The following is a 19,305-nucleotide window of genomic DNA, read 5'->3' as shown; positions in this document are numbered from 1 at the left end:
AGTAATGCCATTAAGCTTTTCATTCTCCTCGTCTAAGTGTGCTGCGCGAATCAGTACGTTTAAGCTTAGCACGCCATCATGACGTAAACTGTGGCACACGAGAGGGAGAGAGCAAATCTTTATTAAGCAAATAGAGAGGATGCGCCGGCGCAGTTGGTGGATGCCGACATCTTCTTGGTCCGCGTCCCTAGTCCGGGATGCCGCAAGATCCCGTCGCCTCGCGAGCGCGCGCGGGTATATATATATTTTTATTTTTGAGCACAAAATCTTTCGGGCCTCATTAGCGACGGGACTTCAGAGGCATCAGGAAAGAATAAGGCGGATAAAGGCTCCTTTTATGTAAGCGTCTGTCTTAAATAAAACATAAAGTTCCACTAATAATCGGCGAAACAGTGCCGCCAACTCCGTTAGATATGCGCCTCTATGTGCAGTAAATGATAACAGGACGATGCTGTTACTGTATTGTATCTTCTCTTGCATAACGAATGCGGTAAATTTATTTCGTGCACTTGTTACACACGGTAACAATGAAACACCTAATTTATTGAATTTAAATTGGAAACTTTGGCCAGAATTTTCGAAAAATTACACTTAAGTGACGAATGAGAAATATTATGAGGCGAGATGAAGCCCTCAGTACCGTGCAGCACTAAGACTAGCAAAGTTTAAACAATTACCGAGCCTCTGCAACGTCGTTTTATTCTTCAATCGCTGGTACACTTCATGAAAATTTACTAATTAATCAAGCGCGAACAGTTGGGCGCGTTATTGGGTAAACATTGTGCCTCCCTAAAAAAACAAAAAAACGTGCAACTACTTAACCGTCTAACTTTTTTCGGATCAACATTGTATTCTTGTTGGGCATATGCCTTGTACCTCGTCCCTTCAACCGTTTTTCTTGTATATTATTTCTGTATATTTCCTTTTTATAACCCCCTCAACTAGTGCTCTTCGGAGCCTGTGAGGTACAAATAAATAAGCAATTTATAATTGGTGTACCTCCTAACAAGATATTTTATTAAGTCGTTGCGTTGAGTTTATTAGTACAATTTTTCTCAGCGTGCAAACTTATTTCGCCACTTAACAAACATTTATCCCGTTCGCGTAACGCAGGTAGGCCAATCATTCTGCTGGATTCTGCTTTAGGACTGCTAAAGAAGCGAACAAGATGCATTTTGAAACGCCACGCGGAATATACTTACAGGGCCCCTTCAGTTTCAAGAAACGAGACTCGAATTTTTATGGCAGGCGCATTCTTTCTGTCTCATTTTCAGCTCTGCGCCTCTGTCTTCAAATAGGATTGGACGTTCCGCCGTATTAGCAGCATACACAACGAGATCTCAGCGTGTTGGGTGCTTTTAGAGTGGTAAAAAAAGTTACGCCGCTTTACTCTTACGCCTATGACGTTGCAAACAATCATTCGTAGCTTCTCGAGTAGAAATAAACATAATTATGTTTACGAGATACACTATAAACAATTACAGTCATTCAAGACCTCGAGTTTTCCTTCCAGACAGACAAATCTCGCAAAGCCTAAGCACTCCAATGACGGCGCTTTTTTCGATTACGCCGAAATATCTCAAGTACTGCAAGTTTATGTGGGAAAACCTCCTTGCATTGTTAAACCTATTTCTTTCTGTGAGGCTATGGAGAACAGCAGCGCATCAATTATAGCTGCATTTACCATTAGCCAGGTCCGCAGCCTCCAGGATCATAGCCTGTATACAAAGGGAAAACTCCTGGCTGCCGCAGCGGCATCTAGCCACAACATCTGAGAAACGATCTCATATCACTAATCAAACTAAGATCTTTCATGCCCAGCATGATTATGATTAGGAGTTGAAGTTTTCGGTTTAATACGAAAAAAACGATAAATATATGCCTTATTTATTTTACAAAATTCGGATTCAATCGATAAGCTATCATTGAGGTGTAATCTATAGTTTGGCGGCTCTTGAGTACGAGTTACAAACGCACTTACAATAGGATAGTTGGATTGAATAGTGCATTTGTATGCTTGGAAACATTGCTTGGCTACTTTAGACACAAACGCGGTGCAGAATAAGAGGCTCCACCATTTCGTCCACCAATTTCTCTGCAGTGGCCGTCAGGCTGATGATGATGGTGACGATGAAAGGATACTGACAACGACTGTAGCCGTTACAGGCCGTCGGCAGCGACAAACCACGCCCAGGCATCTTCGAAAGTGCCTTGCTCTAGCTTCTGCGACTCTTCAGCGGCCCTTTCATCGCCGCCGTCATCATGTGGATCCGAGGCGCCCTTACTCCTTAATTTCTAATCCAGATACTTTTTCTTCCTTTCGAATTCAAATATTTAACTTTTTCTTGTGAAGCGTTTGCATCTTACACCATTCGTTCCGTGAGTGAAATAGTGATCAGTGTGCAGCATACAAGTAATACACTTGCAGTTCTTACCCCACTCAGTACCCTTCAACCAGATAAAGTTATTCCGTCAAGAAGGTGACTATACAGAAAGGCTTTCTTCCATTTCCCTAACGTTTCTCTCATTGATCCTAGTTTTTCTCAATGAACATTTATTTACGTTTTTTCTTATGACCCGATACTTTATTTAGTTTATCTTATGGCAATTGCGCTCCACGTTACAACCGTCATTGCCAACATGCATCTATATGCTAGTTACTGACGCATCAACAGCTTTTGCTAACAAACAAGCCAAGATAAACTATACGGGATTTTTCACTGCACAGGACTTCCACGTATTGCAACCCCCCCCTCCCCCGCACACAAAAAAATGCAAATCTTTCCGCACTAAGTAACATTGCCACTCCCTCTGCTCGCCTTACACATAAACAACAAACGAAAATTGTATTCAGAAAAAAAACAGCGAAAAATTCTCCCGAAATAAAAAAACTAAAAATCTAACTCCTAAAAATGAGGTAATCTGAAAAAGCTTGCACCATGCGATACAAGTTTCGTTTATGCGCGTATCTGTGCTTTTCTCGGGCACAAAGAGCCTTGCTTGGTTTTGTTTGCTTGTGAGTAATTCTGCGCTCGTGCAAACATAGGTCTTCGTGGGCCTTAACTTCTTCAAAATGAATAAAGATGCATAAAAAAAAAGGTTTCCCGAAATTTCTCCTGTATAGCAGCAGCCTTATGAAACCTTTTCTTTAGGAATCGTTTATGGACAGTAAGATACTTTTATAAAGGCAGCCGAAGGCTTGCGCGGTAGCAATAAGGTTTCACAGAACTCTTAACCTGGCTTCGCCACATGCTCATTCTATGTGAGGAGAAGCCAACCTGCTTTACATCTTTCTCTAATGTGAAAGAACACTATTCGTTTATTATTAATTTTTACGCCGGGTAACTTTATTTCTTCTTCCATAACTTTGTTGTAACCATTCGATTCGGTTTTTGAATTTCTAAGAATTCTTTTAAACTGGAAGGTCTGTCTGTGGCCGGCCGCTCCTAGCAAGTTTGTAGGAGCAAGCTAACGCCCTCATTCCGCAACCTTTACTCCTATTCATGCTTCGTTTGCTACATCAACACCCATCAAGTGACTTAGCACAAGTGCAGAATCCTGTCGGCGCAATTTTTTTTTACTTGCAGTTCAAAGTTCTGCGTTAGGCAGAAATAAATTTTACGTAGATTTCTCTGTCAAAAACATAACCATCAAAATAAAGAAAACAAAAATTCAGTCCACGTCTCATAGCAATCAAATCCGGTACCCGTTATGCATCATAGTTTGAAGCAAAACCCTCATTTAATATTTGCAACTTCGGCGAGAAACCGCAAAGCCGACAAATTTACTTTCAAATAGCTTCCAATGCTCGGAGCTCTGAGCACGATGCGCCTGTGATCTACTAAATTACTGTTTAATCATTGCCGCAACTTTTAAACCTCACTCTTACACTCGTTTTGCGGGAAATGTGGAAGTTGTGAATCAAAATTATGCAGGCACAGGCCTCTCAGGATGAACTTCCGTTTGTTTTTTCATGCTAAAAAGAATGAAAACTCGCCTCCACTCACAGAGCGAGCTGGTCTTCAAATAGGAGTGTTTACGCGTCCTCTTTTTATTCTTATCTGAATATCGAACAATCATAAGGGTAAAAACATTGCACTTATTGCACGGTGCCAGCTGTTTTTAAGACTTCCTCATGCCGGCCTCAGACACGCGAGGAATGAAGTGCTTTACCCATGATAATAGTAATAATAATAATTGGTTTTGGGGGGAAAGGAAATGGCGCAGGATCTGTCTCATATATCGTTGGACACCTGAACCGCGCCGTAAGAGAAGGGTAAAGAACGGAGTGAAAGGAGAAAGGAAGAGAGAGGTGCCGTAATGGAGGGCTCCGGAATAATTTCGACCACCTGGGGATCTTTAACGTGCACTGACATCGCACAGCACACGGGCGCCTTAGCGTTTTTCCTCCATAAAAACGCAGCCGCCGCGGTTGGGTTCGAAGTTTCCCCATGCGCGCAACAACGCATTTAGTAGCAAAGGTGCCGGGCAACATCTAGAGTGGAGCGCCGCGAGCGAAGTGAGCAAGTGAGCAGTAATATTTCAGCACAGTTAAAGCGTTTAACCGACGACGAAAACAATTTGAAGCTCCGCGCTGAGGTTACCAATAACTTCCCTCTATTTATTGCTACACGCTCCGCATTTTAGTGACAGTTGTGCGTCCTTAAACGAATGACCTTTGGCTGCCAATTTGCACTAAACTTATTTTTTGCAGCTCTTCAGAAACGTTCGTAGAAAAATATTTTGTGTGTAACTCATACCTTCAACTTGTGAGCAATTTTCCAGTCACACTCTAGGCTCCATGTTCTCCGAATTTGTTAGCCCGTTAGCCCACATTGTGTACCCTTCGCTTTGTAAAACTATCACTTTCTTGTTCCTTGCTCTTATGTGCGGGCGGTGCTTGTTTTTTTGTGGGCGCTTCTTCGATAGTCCAGAGAGACGTCAGTGGCGAAAGCGCACCTGTTTTAAGCTGCTGCGTACTATGCGGCACAAGAAAATGAACAACCAGCCTTTAAAAGTTGGTCTCCCGTTATCCATATAAAAATAGATGGGTTACCCAGGAGCACGCCCCTGCCTTCTCTCGAGTTACGCGAGTGCGTTCATTTCTGAGATGCCGTGAACACTTCTGTTTATGTTTTCATTATTCACTACTAGTAAAAACAAGTTTGCAGGATACTCAGGAGGCTGAGAATGAACGAAACTCCGTACGCTAGCCTGGCTTGTTCCCTCTTCTTTTCCTAGGGTTTTTGTGATAATCATAACACCTAACTCGTTTTTAAATACCACATCATTTTCAGCAAGCATTTGACGAAGAATAATGAAAAGAAGAAAAATACCGGGGTGCTGTTTTTCAATCTCTTCATGTTTTCTTTAAAAGTTGAGAGAGATACTGCAATGCGGTCTCTGTAGTTACGTTTTTACTACAAGGCGGATATTATTTCCGCGGTAGTTTGTCTAAACATTAAGTAGTTAACTCTAATGAACTAATATATTCTGAAAAATACGGTTTCAGGGTAAAATATTGTACTGCGCAATTGGAGGCCTTCAACGTTGTAGGAGAAACCAGATTTTTTCAAATCTTCATATCGGCATTGTGGTCAGAATATGCGTTTCGGCATCCGGTCGCGAAACACCGGATACCCATATAGACGCTGGAAATGGCCTGGAAGCGTACAGCCTCACTTCAACCTGGGCGCTCTCAAACACGAAAAACAACACTCCACACTAAACTAAGAGAGACGCTCACCCTGACTCACAGCGTTCTTTTATTGGTGCTCCGACTCGGCCAATTAAAAATTAACTTTTTTTTCAAATGAAAAGGTGTGAGATGTCTCACTTCACGGTGGCCACCTCAACCGAGAACGTGAGGAGAAGGGGATGAAGGTAGGAGTGACAGAAGAAATAGAAAAACGTTGCATCGTAGTAGAGGCATCCGGATTATTTCGACCACCTGGTAATCTTTAATGTTCACTGACGTCACACAGCACAAGGGCGCTTTGCGCGTTTCTCCTCCACATAAACGCGGCCGCCTAGAATCCGAGTGCTCGGCTCAGGACCTGAGCGCACAGCGATTGGGTCACTGCGGCGGTTTCACCCATTTGACACAGCATAATCATGCAGGACTTCCAATACAGGGGATTCCGATGCGTTCCTGGTGCAATTAAAGCCGAGAAAGCAGTCATGACTGAAGGCAGGCAAACCGATGCATTCCCGCCCGCTTCACTTCCCGCTGGACAGGGCGAAACGCATCGCCGTATCCTTTGGCGAAGCGACTGTGCGCTTGAAGCGTTGCTCCTTCCATGATGGTTAGCATTTTATTAAGGCGGCGCAAAGAATACACCGGTCAGCCGGACGCTATTGTACCGCTTCTTCATTTTTAGTGCAAAAGCATTATGTGACTCGTCGACCACGAAAGCCGGCGGCGTTGTCAGTGACGTCACCATGCTCTCGCATTACGTCAGCATTATACTATAAAATAGTGATGCCTACAGCAAAGAACAATAAAAACCTCAGGATGCTTCGGGTAATGGAACCAAGAACCTTCAGACTGCGAGGAGAGCACGCAACCAATGGACCACGAAACCGGGCTACTCCCTAGCAAATAAATGTGAACACAGCGCATGCGTTTCCTTACGACTGTATGCTAATGAGTAGATGTGTCACTAGAAAGGAAGAAATCCACTCAGCAGAGCTCCCCCCCCCCCCCCCCCCCCACCCCAATAAGAAAATGCTCTCGCATTCAAAGCATGCATAGATAGTCTTTTAAGCTCCCTCTGCAACATTTGTCCTTTAAACACATATCCCCACCGTGAAGTCCGGCTATGCTATTTCCGGCACGTCTCGCGCGTTGGTTTCGGTATCAGCTGGATTTGCGCGTATAATTCTGCGTTAGACGCCTCGAACCACAATGTAGATTTACAAACGTTACAAACTTGGTTCGCCTTTGATTCGCCGCCCCACATTAGTGTGTCATAAAAATAAAAATTCAAAAGTCAGCTAGTTAATAAAACTTAACTCGGTTTCCTCGCTATCTAATACAACGGACATAATATACGCCATGCCGCACAGTCCACCCGCACAAACCCCATTGCCGTATCTTTCACGGATTAAAAAAAAAAGTTGCAGATAAAAAAAAACGGTTGAAGAAGTTAGCGAACTGCGAATCATATTTAAAGCAGTCTCCGATGGGATATCGAAAAAACATCAATTCAATTTAACAAACCGTGTCAAGAGCTCCAGGCTGTTTCATCACCGCAGTTCATGCAGCCTCACATCATGCGTTAAAACAGAACAAAAAAAAATTGCCGGTTGTTACACCGCGTTCAAGAAGGGGTTGAAAAGGACTTTTTTCTTTTCACTTCTCTTGCTTATATAATCAAAAACGCGATACTAGAAAAGACTTGTCAAGTTGCTGTTGCACTTCACGCCGGTACAAAAAGTCCCAAGGAGCGGGCTTCCTCAATTGAAATGCACGCTTGTGTTATCTTCCCCTTAGCAAAATCCTTCATTCGGGAATTTCGCCTGCGGATGCCGCGAACAAAAAGATGCCAATCGGGTTGCTTTCGTGGCTGAAATGTCTTGCTTATGCATGCTAAATGAAGAGGCAAACTTATATCATCTCGCGCACTAGACTGTTACGTATTATTCTTAGGAGTATGCGTTCTTGTAAATAATTTTTTTGCCTTTCCAGTCTTGAATAGTGCCGTCGTTCATTTATGGAATTATTTTTCTGTGTCCATTTTGATTCTACAGTATACGCTAGTTAAAACAAACCTGGTGTTTAAAATGCTCATCAGCGTGTTTTAACGCCGGGCTTGTCGAGCGTGGTTAATTATACAATGCGCACTTACAAGCTACCAAATGGCCCTGTCTACTTTCCTGTGCGCATATTTAGTTCATAATGTAGCAGAGTTGCAAAACTGTCGCCAAATCACCAAACGCAGCCGAGTACGTTTACTGCATTCGATCTCGCCTTGCGTCCTGTTTCTTCGAGCACAAGGCAACAGGAAGAGATTTTTCCTACCTCTTCCGATGGTTCGTTTTGAGATCACAAAGCTACATTACATATTATGCCATCGTTTGTTATCCCCTTATTCAAGACATATAATCAGTTCCAAGTCACATGGGGACAACTGGGACGACCGAAGGACAATTGAAATTAGGCATTCTCCGTCGAGAGCGCAGGTTAGTCTTCCTCCCGGCGCAAACAGTCGTTTGTAGCTATAACGAGCTTAAGCGTAACGAAGCGAGCAACGCTGGGACGTGCGCCAGGCTGTTTTGCAAAACATCGCGACCGCCGTGCGTAACGAGACGGCTGACACGTGCAGATGTGTACCGAGCGCCGTTTTCATCTGTCGGGTAAATTGACGCAGTTCGAACGCCTCCGAAAGGGCCAGAAGCCGCTTTAGTCGGGGCTGGCGTACAGGGGAGCGATTTCACGCACCGCTGAATACATGGCCCAAAATGTGGGAGAGGCGACGAGATTCATACCTGTTGTGCAAGTGATGATATAAAGAAGATAAAGATAAAAAACCGCGTCACTCGTCTTCATGTCGACTGGATTTTCCGGTGAGTTAGCCTCGGGAAGGATTTGGGAAACATAAAGCATTGTCTTCTCCAGAAAATGACAGAAAAGAAAATTAAATAAATAGAAGGTCCGCGGCTATTCGATTCCGCTTTCAAAGAGGGTTTCTCACTCCGGGCAAAAAGTGAAGCGCTCGACTACTGATCCGGAGTTCCCGGGTTCGAACCCGACCGCGGCGGCTGCGTTTTCATGGAGGAAAAACGCTAAGGCGCCCGTGTGCTGTGCGATGTCAGTGCACGTTAAAGATCCCCAGGTGGTCGAAATTATTCCGGAGCCCTCCACTACGGCATCTCTCTCTTCCTTTCTTCTTTCACTCCCTCCTTTACCCTTCCCTTACGGCGCGGTTCAGGTGTCCAACGATATATGAGACAGATACTGCGCCATTTCCTTTCCCCCAAAACCAATTATAATTATAATTATTATATAAAAAGTGAAATTGGGTGAGAAAGACGCCATTATTTTTGAGAGGATATATGTGTCATATTTCAACACTTGATACAACTAAATGAAAGTGTCAGATCACCGCATAAGAAATTGTTTTCTTTGCCTGTCAGACCTTTACCTTCGAGGACGTTGGCACGCGCTTGTTTTAGATCAAGCAATATTCAAATTGCAAGAGAAATCAAGAGAAAGTATGCAGACCACGCTGAAGGATGATAACGCGAGCGGGTACTTCTCGGTCATTTTGGTTGTATCATGACTACGAAGTTTAAACCTAAACATTTACACGCGTTGTAACCGTGGAAGACACGCATATGATCCCCTATGGTACCCGTTGCTACTTTTCAAGCAAAGCCGCGAGCGACACGCCTCTGCACGTTTTCTCAGCCTGTTGGACTCCTCTGCGTCTAACTTTTTGAAGAAGCAAAAGCGAACTATCTTGGAAAAAAAATAATTTCGCGATTAGGCTATGCAATCAGAAAGAAAATTTAGCACTGGCTTTTTTTTCTTTTTCAGTGTTAAATAGGTGCTTTGGGTTACTCTAAGTAAATATTAGCTCCGGCTTTCTTGGGCAATAACTTGTTGTTGTAACGCTCAAGTACTCAGGTATTTTTCTGAAATGTTTTGTAACTAGTAATGATCATCGCACGTTGAAAACAAAAAGAAAAGTTAGGAACAAATATGGCCAGGAGCTTACGCTTCAAGTCTATCAATTTTCGTAAGAGATTTGCATTATCAACCAAAAAATTGAGTAACTGCAGAAGTTCTGAGCTTATGTCTGATTAGGCAAACCATCTTACGTTGCCAGAAGCTTCATTCTTCTGAAAAATGGATCGTTTGTTTTCGTTCTCAGTACAAATGTTCGAGTTGTTTGTCCGAATGCACGATGAAATCCCGCGAAAATTTAAGAATTTGGAAGTAGCCACAGTGAAATAGGTTCATTTCAAAAACTATCGTTCAGCCTTAATCGAGGAGCACATTTCACCAGATGTTACCATCGTATTTGTGAAATTAACGTAACGCATCGTCGATAATTACAATCATACATTGTGCGAGAATAAAACCATGTAGCAAAAGAAATACAAAGTAGAGAAAATGGTACTTTGTTGAGTTGTCAAACCTCTCATTTTCGGTGTTCCTGCGATAAAGCATCGGCCCTCGTGGAAAAAATGTTACATTTTTTTTGCATTGAGGTGAAGTAACCGAAGGTGTGACTCGGTGATGTATCGCATAAGAAAGTTTAGGTAACTTATCATTGTATCCAAGAAAGTATGATAATCACGAGGAAGGATTGACAAAAACGCAAATCCGGAGAGCGTTTGCTATCGCAAAAGCCGGAAGGCATCCTTCTAGCTGGAGTTAACGCGCACCTATTTGTCAACAAGTCTTCAAAATTGCCAGGACCCTGCTTGAAAACTTTGCGCACAAATTTCCCAACTGTCACCCAAGACAGCGCTGTCTACAAATTTTCCGGGAAAAGAGGGTAGGGACTCACCTTTCCCCCTAGGGGCGTCGCGGCGACACCGGTCTGCCGGGCGGCGGCGGCGCAGCACAGCAGGAGCCCAACACGCACCAGGGACATGCCTCGCGCCGCCAGCATGGTTCTTCGTGCGCTCCGTGCGGCGCGGTCTCGGCGTCTGCTGCGCGCGTGCTGCTGCTGCTCTCCCTGGGGATCCGCGCGCGCCCGTTTGCGGGGCTCCTCCCTCGGCGGCGTCCGGTGCGCCCGCGCGGGATGCGGCGGTAGCTCCCCAAAACTCGCGGGAGAGGAGCGCGCGCACACGCCCTCTTCGTGACGCCGGCAGCTGATCCGCGGGAGAGCACGACCTGCTGCCTCCCTCCGCACTAAGTTAGGAAAAACGAGGAGGAGGAGGAGGAGGCGCCGTCCGAGATTTGGTCAGTCCGCTCGAGAAGCAGGAGCCGACTGCACTAGGTTGTTTTCAACCAACCGCCCGCCGCGACTGCCGGACGCGCCGCTGTTCCACACTTCCTGTCCTGGACTTTCTCGGGACTTTGGGGAGAAGTTTTTGCACTCGCTCAATACACTCGCCCTCTTAAGTGAGAATTCTTTCCTGAAATTAGGGAGATGCAGCGAAGGCCGCCCTATATTTTCCCGCCGTTTCCTCTGCCGGTCGTATCCGAAATGGCCGCAGTGTCAGCAGCACCTACACGACTGTTGATGCCGTACCCGCTGACTCGCCGGTGAAATATCTGCGCTACTCTGGCAGCCGAGGCGCCTGGATCGGCGCCTTTTATGAGTCCCGCCAGGCGCCGCCGCGGTCGCCGCCGCCTCGCCACCGTTGGTCCGATTCGTCCCTCCCGGCCCACGCACCAGCCCATATGGTCATGGGAGGTGCGCGACGACAGGAGAGAGTCGCCAGCTGCTGACGGAAGGGCCGACGTAAGCCAAATGCCCTAAGGGAGTTATCCCACTCTCAGGGCGTGGACGTTGGCGCTAAAGAACACCACTGAGCTTCGTTGAAAATATATCTTAATTTTTTTTCCGCTTTGGGTAGGTGACGACGATAATGGGCAAGATTAAATCCGTCAGCACGTTTAACACACGCCCCAATAGTTCTGTTTTTTTTACTAACTTCGAAGTTTTGATAATTTAGTTTGGAGTAATAATGCGAAAGTTATGCGTATCACAACCATTAAGCAATTCCACTGGTTCCAGAGCTGCAGTCGTGGAACTGCGATAACCATCTTGTATATTTACTTTCATTGTCTCTTAGCGCATTCAGCGATTTCCTTTCGGTAGAATAAAAGTTAATTGAATAGAACAACGCTCCTTGTAGACTGTCTTAAAATTCACCGCTGCTGTATGAATGAATCCGGATGTGCTGATTAGCAGTGACCACCACGGCGAGACGAGTTGGAATTAGATCCATTTGCTTCACAGTTGTCATAACGATTCTTCATGTCTTCATTCCAAGTGTGCTTCGTGGCCGTTCAATTATGCTACATAAAAAAAAACACTTGCGTGGTTTGCTGTTTAAAACAATGTAAAAAAACTGCTTCTAAAACTACAATGATTGGCACACTTGAGAACAAGCAATAGCCGCTTAAAGTAGATGTGAATAAATATATAAAATTGGCCTAGAGGCATCAAATTATAGCGGATAAAAAGTCCTACGGAAATTCAAAATTTTAACACAATGTCTGCAGTTTTCAGTCGGAAGCCGATCGGACAAATAAAGATATCAGCACCTTGGCGTGTTGATGTAGTGCAGCTGGTGACGTTGTGACATTCCTTTCAGAAATATAGTTACCACATGTTCTCTTTCTGCGAACTCGAACAGGAGAAAACCGGAATCCTTCACGAATTTCTCTCTTGTCCACATCAGAAAGAATGGCAGTCTTGCACATAGCCCGTAGTGCGCTTAGATCGCACCGAGAAGAGTGTCCGAGAAGTGCCCAGCTTCTGGGTATTCTTGCTTCAAAGAGTTGATCAGTTGTATATAAAAAATTATTCCAGGAGCTTTCACTGTCGTGACAGTCTCTGTTTTTAGTGCTGTGCCAGATTGCAAAGGAGTCCTCAAGTTGTCAAGACCAAGCACTCTTTCAGAACGCTTGGAAAAGGTCTGAATTCAATGCTTACTGTGTTTATAGAAGACAGAGCAAAAGGCATTGCACGCTGAATTCCTATTGAGCAGACGAGGTTGTGAAAGAGAGTCTTTAAGTATTCAGTTTCCTGCAATAGCATCGACAGAACGCATTTAACGCCGGGTACAGCGCGTTTCCTGTGTCCCAGCAGTAGGTGTCGCCAGCAGGAATCACCGCTTCAAGACCGTGCTGTTCATGTGTGTCTTCGCGAAATGGGACTGGATTTCAGCAGTAATGCTTTCGAAATTGTGCTTTTAAGGCATGAGTTGGTCTTCCAGAAAATTTGCGACAGCTGTCTTGTAAATAATCGCTGAGCCCAAACGGCCGGACGTGAGCTTCGAGCGGCTTCATAAGAGTTTCGTAGAAGTCGAATGCGCCAAGTTTAATAAGCATATCTACCAAAAAATAGGCTCCAATTGGCGCCGCCACAGCGGGAGGCTGGTGGAGTTTGCTTGAAATGATACAAACAGTAGTTGTTGTAGTTTATTTTTATTTACTAGGCTCTCGAAGGCCCCATTTAAGGAATATTACATGATGGGCGGGCCGTGAGTACGGCACTTATGACAAAAAATAACTTCCGATGGCAGTCCGGAACTGTTGAAGATGTGTTAAGGAATCGGAGTGACCGGGAGTTTGTTCCAGTCCAAGACAGTACGGAGAAAAAACGATTGTTGAACAGTTGCGGTATGAACACGCTGACGATAGACTGCTTTTAAATGACTATGACGGGATAAAAGATGGGCTTGGCTGATGAACACGTTCTCGGGTGGCAAGCTGAGAAAAAAACTTATGATGAAGAGAAAGGCGAGCTATATAATTTGCTGCGGAACGCTAGAATACGAAGTTCAAGTTTGGATTTTGTTTATGTTACACTAGTGAGATAATAACAATTCGAGAAAAAAATGAATCGCGAACACGATTGTGAATATATTCCAGTAAATAGATTAGTTTGCTGAGGACTGAAAGCAGAATGTGCGTAATCTAGTATAGGTCTGACAAGCGATACATAAGCGATTACCTTGACAGAGGGCCGTGCTATGGCAAAGTTACGCCGTAAGTAGCCAAGGACGTGATTGGCAGAGTTACCTATATAAGTAATATGACTGGAAGAGGATAGGTCACAGGAGATATGGTTTATGGTTATAAGGGTTTAACGTCTCAAAGCGACTCAGGCTATGAGGGACGCCGTTGTGAAGGGCTCCGGAAATTTCGACCACCTGGGATTCTTTCCCATGCACTGACATTGCACAGTACAAGGGCCTGTAGAATTTCGCCTTTATCGAAATTCGACCGCTACGGACGGGATCGAGCCCACGTCTTTCGGGTCAACAGCCGAGCACCATTATCACCCACTGGAGATATGAATACCTAGATACTTGATAGGGTCGGTTTGAGTTATAGTAGAACCGTAAAGGAGGTAGTTAGGAGAAGAGTAATTACGTCGGTGGGGGAAAGAGATAAAAGAGGTTTTATTGACATTTCAGTTTCGTGAGCCAGATATCGCATCACTCTTGCACTTTGAGGAGATAGTTCTGCAGTGCGGTAACAACTTATAGATTATTTATGGAATGGTATATCACACAATCACCTTCAAACAAGCGTATGTTAGTTGTTATTGTATCTTGTAGACCATTAATATAAATGAGAAAAATTAAGGGGCCTAGTACAATACCTTCAGGAACATCTGACCGGACATGGGAGAGAGTGGATGAATGGGAATTGTCTACAACAAACTGGAGACGACTGGTTGCGAAATTACAGTTACAGGCGTGCACACTAGGCTGTAAGTTAAGATTTTGACAGTTTGAGTAGCGGCTGACGATGCGGGACTTTGCCAAAGGGTTTCTCAAAATCTAAAAAAAAGGCGTCAGTGTTTATCATGTCCAACATTCTTGGACAAAAACTTCATAAATTTGGAAAACTAAGATATTGAAGGTATTGGTCCGTTTCTCCGATATGGGGCAGAATCTTTCTTTTATGGTGTTTCCATCGCTGACATCCAGCAGTTACGATTGACATATGTAGAAAACTAGTGTGGAACACTTTTAACGATAATCGAAAAAAATACAAACCTGCCGAGCTGACGGAGCTGACGGATGATAGGAAAGTTGCAACTTCAGAATAAATGATATGCACAACTTTTGAACAACCACTTGTGATAGATATCTCTCGGTATTTACTGGGGCTCGAGCGGTTACCTTTTTTTATAGACAGAAACTACCTTCTCAATCCCCCAGTCAGCGGGAATGGTACCAGAAGTTAGGGACTGCTGAAATATGAGCTGGGGAAAAAAGCTGCTGACATGGTTAGTATTTTTAAGCACTTCATCATTAATGCCATCAGTTCACGCCGGAGAAGAATCCTTTAGTTTATGAATGTCATTAGAAATACCAATCGGGATTAGAAATGGGAGGCTTAGCAGGGTCTCAGTAGTGAAGACAGCGGAAAATGCATTATTCAGCACATCAGCAACTTCATGCTCAGGTTCATTGCAGCCGTCGGTACAAACAAAGATATATTGGTTGAAACGGAAGGATTGGTAGTGTTCCAGATCTTTTCTAGGTCGTTGCGCAGCACAGAGGGCAGAGTGTTATTTAGAAAGTTGTGTTTGGTGGTATGTAAAGATTTTTTGTACTCGCTAGTGGCATAAAAATACTTATCCCATCCACTGCCACTGTCTGAATGCTTAGTAGTACAAAAAAGTCCTTTTTCTGTCGCGACGCGCCGAATGTAGCGCGCTACACCAACTAGCAGCGTTATCTACTTTCAACTACACTTCGTATAGCACGGTGCAGCATTTGTCAACTAATCACCGAGTTTGCTTCTGGATGTGCAGTGTGGTTCGTTTTGCATTAAACAACAATACCGTCCTCATCTTTTTGGAGCTCAGGGCTCCACGGGTGCGAGAGCGAACCTCTTGATCTATACATTTTTTTTTTTTACAGATGTTATAAGTACACATACATGAGCCACACAGGCTTGAAGCGCACATTCCGAAATTTAGTTTTTAAATAAAATTTGAGAGAAAAAATGACAAGCGCTCAAAAAAACACCCTATTGCGTTTGATGGGTGAGCGATGCTAGCAGAAACTGTTTAAATATTATCTAAGTTACCCGGAGGCTCATCTAACTTTAACCTTTCCGCTCAATGCAGCGCACCCTGACAAAAATGGACACTTAGCTTTTGATCTCGCTTCTTCTATCCAGACCGAGCTTCAGGCCAGTAAAGTAGACGCAGATCTCCATTCTATACACGTCACGGTACCTTGGAGTCTCTTCAATGAAGCCTGCATACAGAAATAGGCCACCGTCTCTCTTCACTAGCCGCACCCTATATTCTGTATTTCACTAGGGGTGTATTTTTTTGTGCCAAGGGTCAAGCTGAAAGTTCAGACAAGACGCAGTCACGGAACCACATTGGAGTAGAATAATGGGCATTTTCATTCATATATTTTATCGTATAAGCATCCCGATGCGTTCCTTTCTAAACTTACAAGTGCGTAATACAGTTTATTTTCCCGGCAGCGAAAAGTACTCCACGTATTTTTCGGTGCGACGCTCTGAGTGAATTCTCAGCAAAGTTCGCTGCTTGAGAAGTAAAAAAACAGCACTGCCTGCTTAGCGGTTGCTGGCGCACAGCCCCGCTGAGCTTCTTGGCAGATCTTAACAAAGCTTCTTTGACTCCGCAGCGAAGTCGAGAGTGATTAGTGCACATGTTCGCAAAATAGAACTCTGAGAGTGCACTACCACGTCGACTAAAGACCTTGTTACAGCCAGTGGGTACCGTGATCTCCTGTGATAGTTAAAGTGACGAACAAATAGCTAAAGAGCGCAATGGTTTAGCCCCACGACTCAGCGTTGAGCTTCCATCACAGATTACTGAGCAGTGCACGAGGGCGTCGTTGATGAAGGTTAAACCCAATATGGGGTACCTGCCTCCAGGCGTGCACTTATATACGGTACTTGCTTCCGAAGCCGCATAGACGCTATTTTCTTTAACACTGACTTAGCCGCAAAGGACAAAATTATGACATTTTACCAACGTTGGATGCATACCCACTATCGTAAATTTGGTCACTTTTAACACAGCCTCACAGCGGGTACTGTGGGGCTTCTGTGCAATCACTGTAGTAGGAAGCTCGTCACTCCTGATTCGGTGACGCGTTATTTTGAACATCAGCGCTCGTGCTTGCAAATATGCGCACGTGCATCTCAAATTTTTGACGGATACTATTTGGGGGCAACAGCATTAAAACAAAGTTTTTCATGCGTTCAGCCACTTGTCTAGAGCACTCGAATAACACGCTCTAGATAGGGGTTCTGACATTCGTTGTTGCCTGCAGGAAGAGTCAATGTAGCTTTCTGAAAGTCAGTGTGAATGTGCATGTAGGGTCAACTCTAGATTCGAGCCCTAATGCACTGATGGATGGCGCCAGTGCACCCTTTGCTGCACTGTTCGAGTGATCTAGACAAGTGCGTGGAGGTCTGTGCGATTCATTTTTAGTATGACAGCACCTTGGAAGTCGTTCTTCCCAGTTGATAGCGGTTGACCAGCGCGTAGGCGCTGGACAGTTACGAAGTGCTTTTACGTGAGAATGGCTTTGCGAATCCCGGAGGTCTCGTTGCCTTAATGCACGCGAGAGCCCTCTCTGTTCGATAACAGCCAAGTGGTTCCTTATCCTCTCGGGTTGGCTGCGGGGAATGCTAGTTGAGGAGGGAGAGAAACGTTAAGTCAAGCCTGTTGCTTTTGTGAGTTCTATTTCGCACTCGATGCTCTTTGTGTATTTGTTAATACCATCTTTGTCAACGCATCCAGCAAAAAACGCCTTAAGATGGCCGCAAAAACTGATATAACAGGCGGCAACGAAGATGTAAAAATATAATCGAGAGAAAAAATGTTACAAAACAGAATTCCATGCTGTTCTGTGGTGAGGATGGAAAGGCACGAACGCTGAATCAAGGTCCTGTCGTGTGTGTGTGTGTGTGTGTGTGTGTGTGTGTGTGTGTGTGTGTGTGTGTGTGTGTGTGTGTGTGTGTGTGTGTGTGTGTGTGTGTGTGTGTGTGTGTGTGTGTGTGTGTGTGTGTGTGTGTGTGTGTGTGTGTGTGTGTGTGTGTGTGTGTGTGTGTGTGTGTGTGTGTGTGTGTGTGTGTGTGTGTGTGTGTGTGTGTGTGTGTGTGTGTGTGTGTGTGTGTGTGTGTGTGTGTGTGTGTGTGTGTGTGTGTGTGTGTGTGTGTGTGTGTGTGTGTGTGTGTGTGTGTGTGTGTGTGTGTGTGTGTGTGTGTGTGTGTGTGTGTGTGTGTGTGTGTGTGCGCGCGCGCGCGCACGCTACCCGAAGCAAAGCATAAATTGTGCGAACATAAAAAAAACACGAAGCACGCAATGGTCCTCATCCTTCTGTGACACACGCCAAGCGTTATCTGCTGCTGTTGAGTTCGATGGAGCAACATGTTACAGTTCCCGAGAATTGGTGATTTCAGTTCATGATTATGCTTCAAGCTGTAGAGCAGAAAGCTCTGACAGCTATTCGGGCCCCTTTGAGTGCTTCCTAAGGACGCAGTGGCTTCACACGCCCGGGTAGGTCTCAAATGCACTGCATCGCGAGAAACGAACAGCTATCACAAGGCGCAGTTTGTCTTGGACAGCGAACAGTACAGTACCGGTACCAGCAATCTGACCTTCTTCGATTGGTCTTGTCATTTCTTTAGGAGGGCACAGACGTTAATCATGTGATCGGCTTTAAAGTTGTCCTTAAGGCTTAACGCAAAGCGCCATTTACGACAACGCACAGCGAGATGCTCTTTTAGTTTGAACAGCGTTACTTGCCCCGAACATTTTCAGCGCTGTAGGTTGAAAAAGCTTCGCCACATTGGTTTTAGCACTCGGCAACGGGAGCAGGAAACCTATCAGAGGACACTCAAATACCTATCAAAACGCTGATGCCACAAAAACCTGTCAACGCTTCCTAGCAAAGAACAAATCAAAGAATTGGTGTCACTGTGCTGGCATAAATACTTTCAGCCCGGATCTCTCAGGATAGATCGCACTCTCATATGCTTTTAATCACTGACCCCGGAGTCCTTTTTATTAATAACGTCACGAGTTTGCATCGAGTGGCGGCAAAAAAAAGTAATGTTTTGAATACCAATTTTCAAACAAATAAACGCGTCTTTTACTCTCGAAAAACGTCAATCGCCTTCCAGAAATTCCCAAAATTGCCTTTACTCAGAACAAAAAATGAATTAAGATGTCCGCGATGTCCCTGTCAGGTGCATTCTTCGTCCTGGGTTACTATCCAAAAGTTCGCTGAATAGCAAGTGTTCGTTCAAACTAAAACGTCTGTGCACCTGCAGTACAGACCCTGCCTACATGTACGGGAGGCAGGCAAACTTCGGAATCTTCTGCACGTATATCTCTCGTTTCCTCGCCGGTCTCCCGTGTCTAACTTTTCAGAGAGCAGTAAACATGAGTCATGAATGTATTATGTAATGAGCTTTAAGGTAGTTTACGGTAAGAGCTGCACGAACGTCGCAGGGTCATCCTACAACTAACTGTGGGATACGCAATCTCTCCGCTTTCCTAACTTTCGTTTAAAACTGGTGAACCTCGCTAACTTGCCCACCGTGGATCGCGGAACGCGTCGCAGATCCCTGAAGACGTCTTAATCAGAGCGCTCATT

General features: G+C 44.7%; 1 protein-coding gene across 1 annotated transcript in view; it reads right to left on the bottom strand.

The window, feature by feature from the left end:
* Positions 1-11,248, bottom strand: part of LOC144093951 (corticotropin-releasing factor-binding protein) — a 121,465-nt gene extending 110,217 nt beyond the window's left edge. Inside the window, exon 1 of the mRNA XM_077627722.1 lies at positions 10,521-11,248. Within this exon, the coding sequence (XP_077483848.1) occupies positions 10,521-10,625 (105 nt within the window). The 5' untranslated portion in view covers positions 10,626-11,248. The remainder of the gene's footprint in view (positions 1-10,520) is intronic.
* Between the last annotated feature and the right edge of the window lie 8,057 nt (positions 11,249-19,305).

The sequence above is a fragment of the Amblyomma americanum genome, chromosome 6 (genome assembly GCF_052857255.1).
Source record: "Amblyomma americanum isolate KBUSLIRL-KWMA chromosome 6, ASM5285725v1, whole genome shotgun sequence".
NCBI lineage: Eukaryota > Metazoa > Arthropoda > Arachnida > Ixodida > Ixodidae > Amblyomma > Amblyomma americanum.
This window is presented reverse-complemented; position numbering and strand designations above follow the sequence as displayed.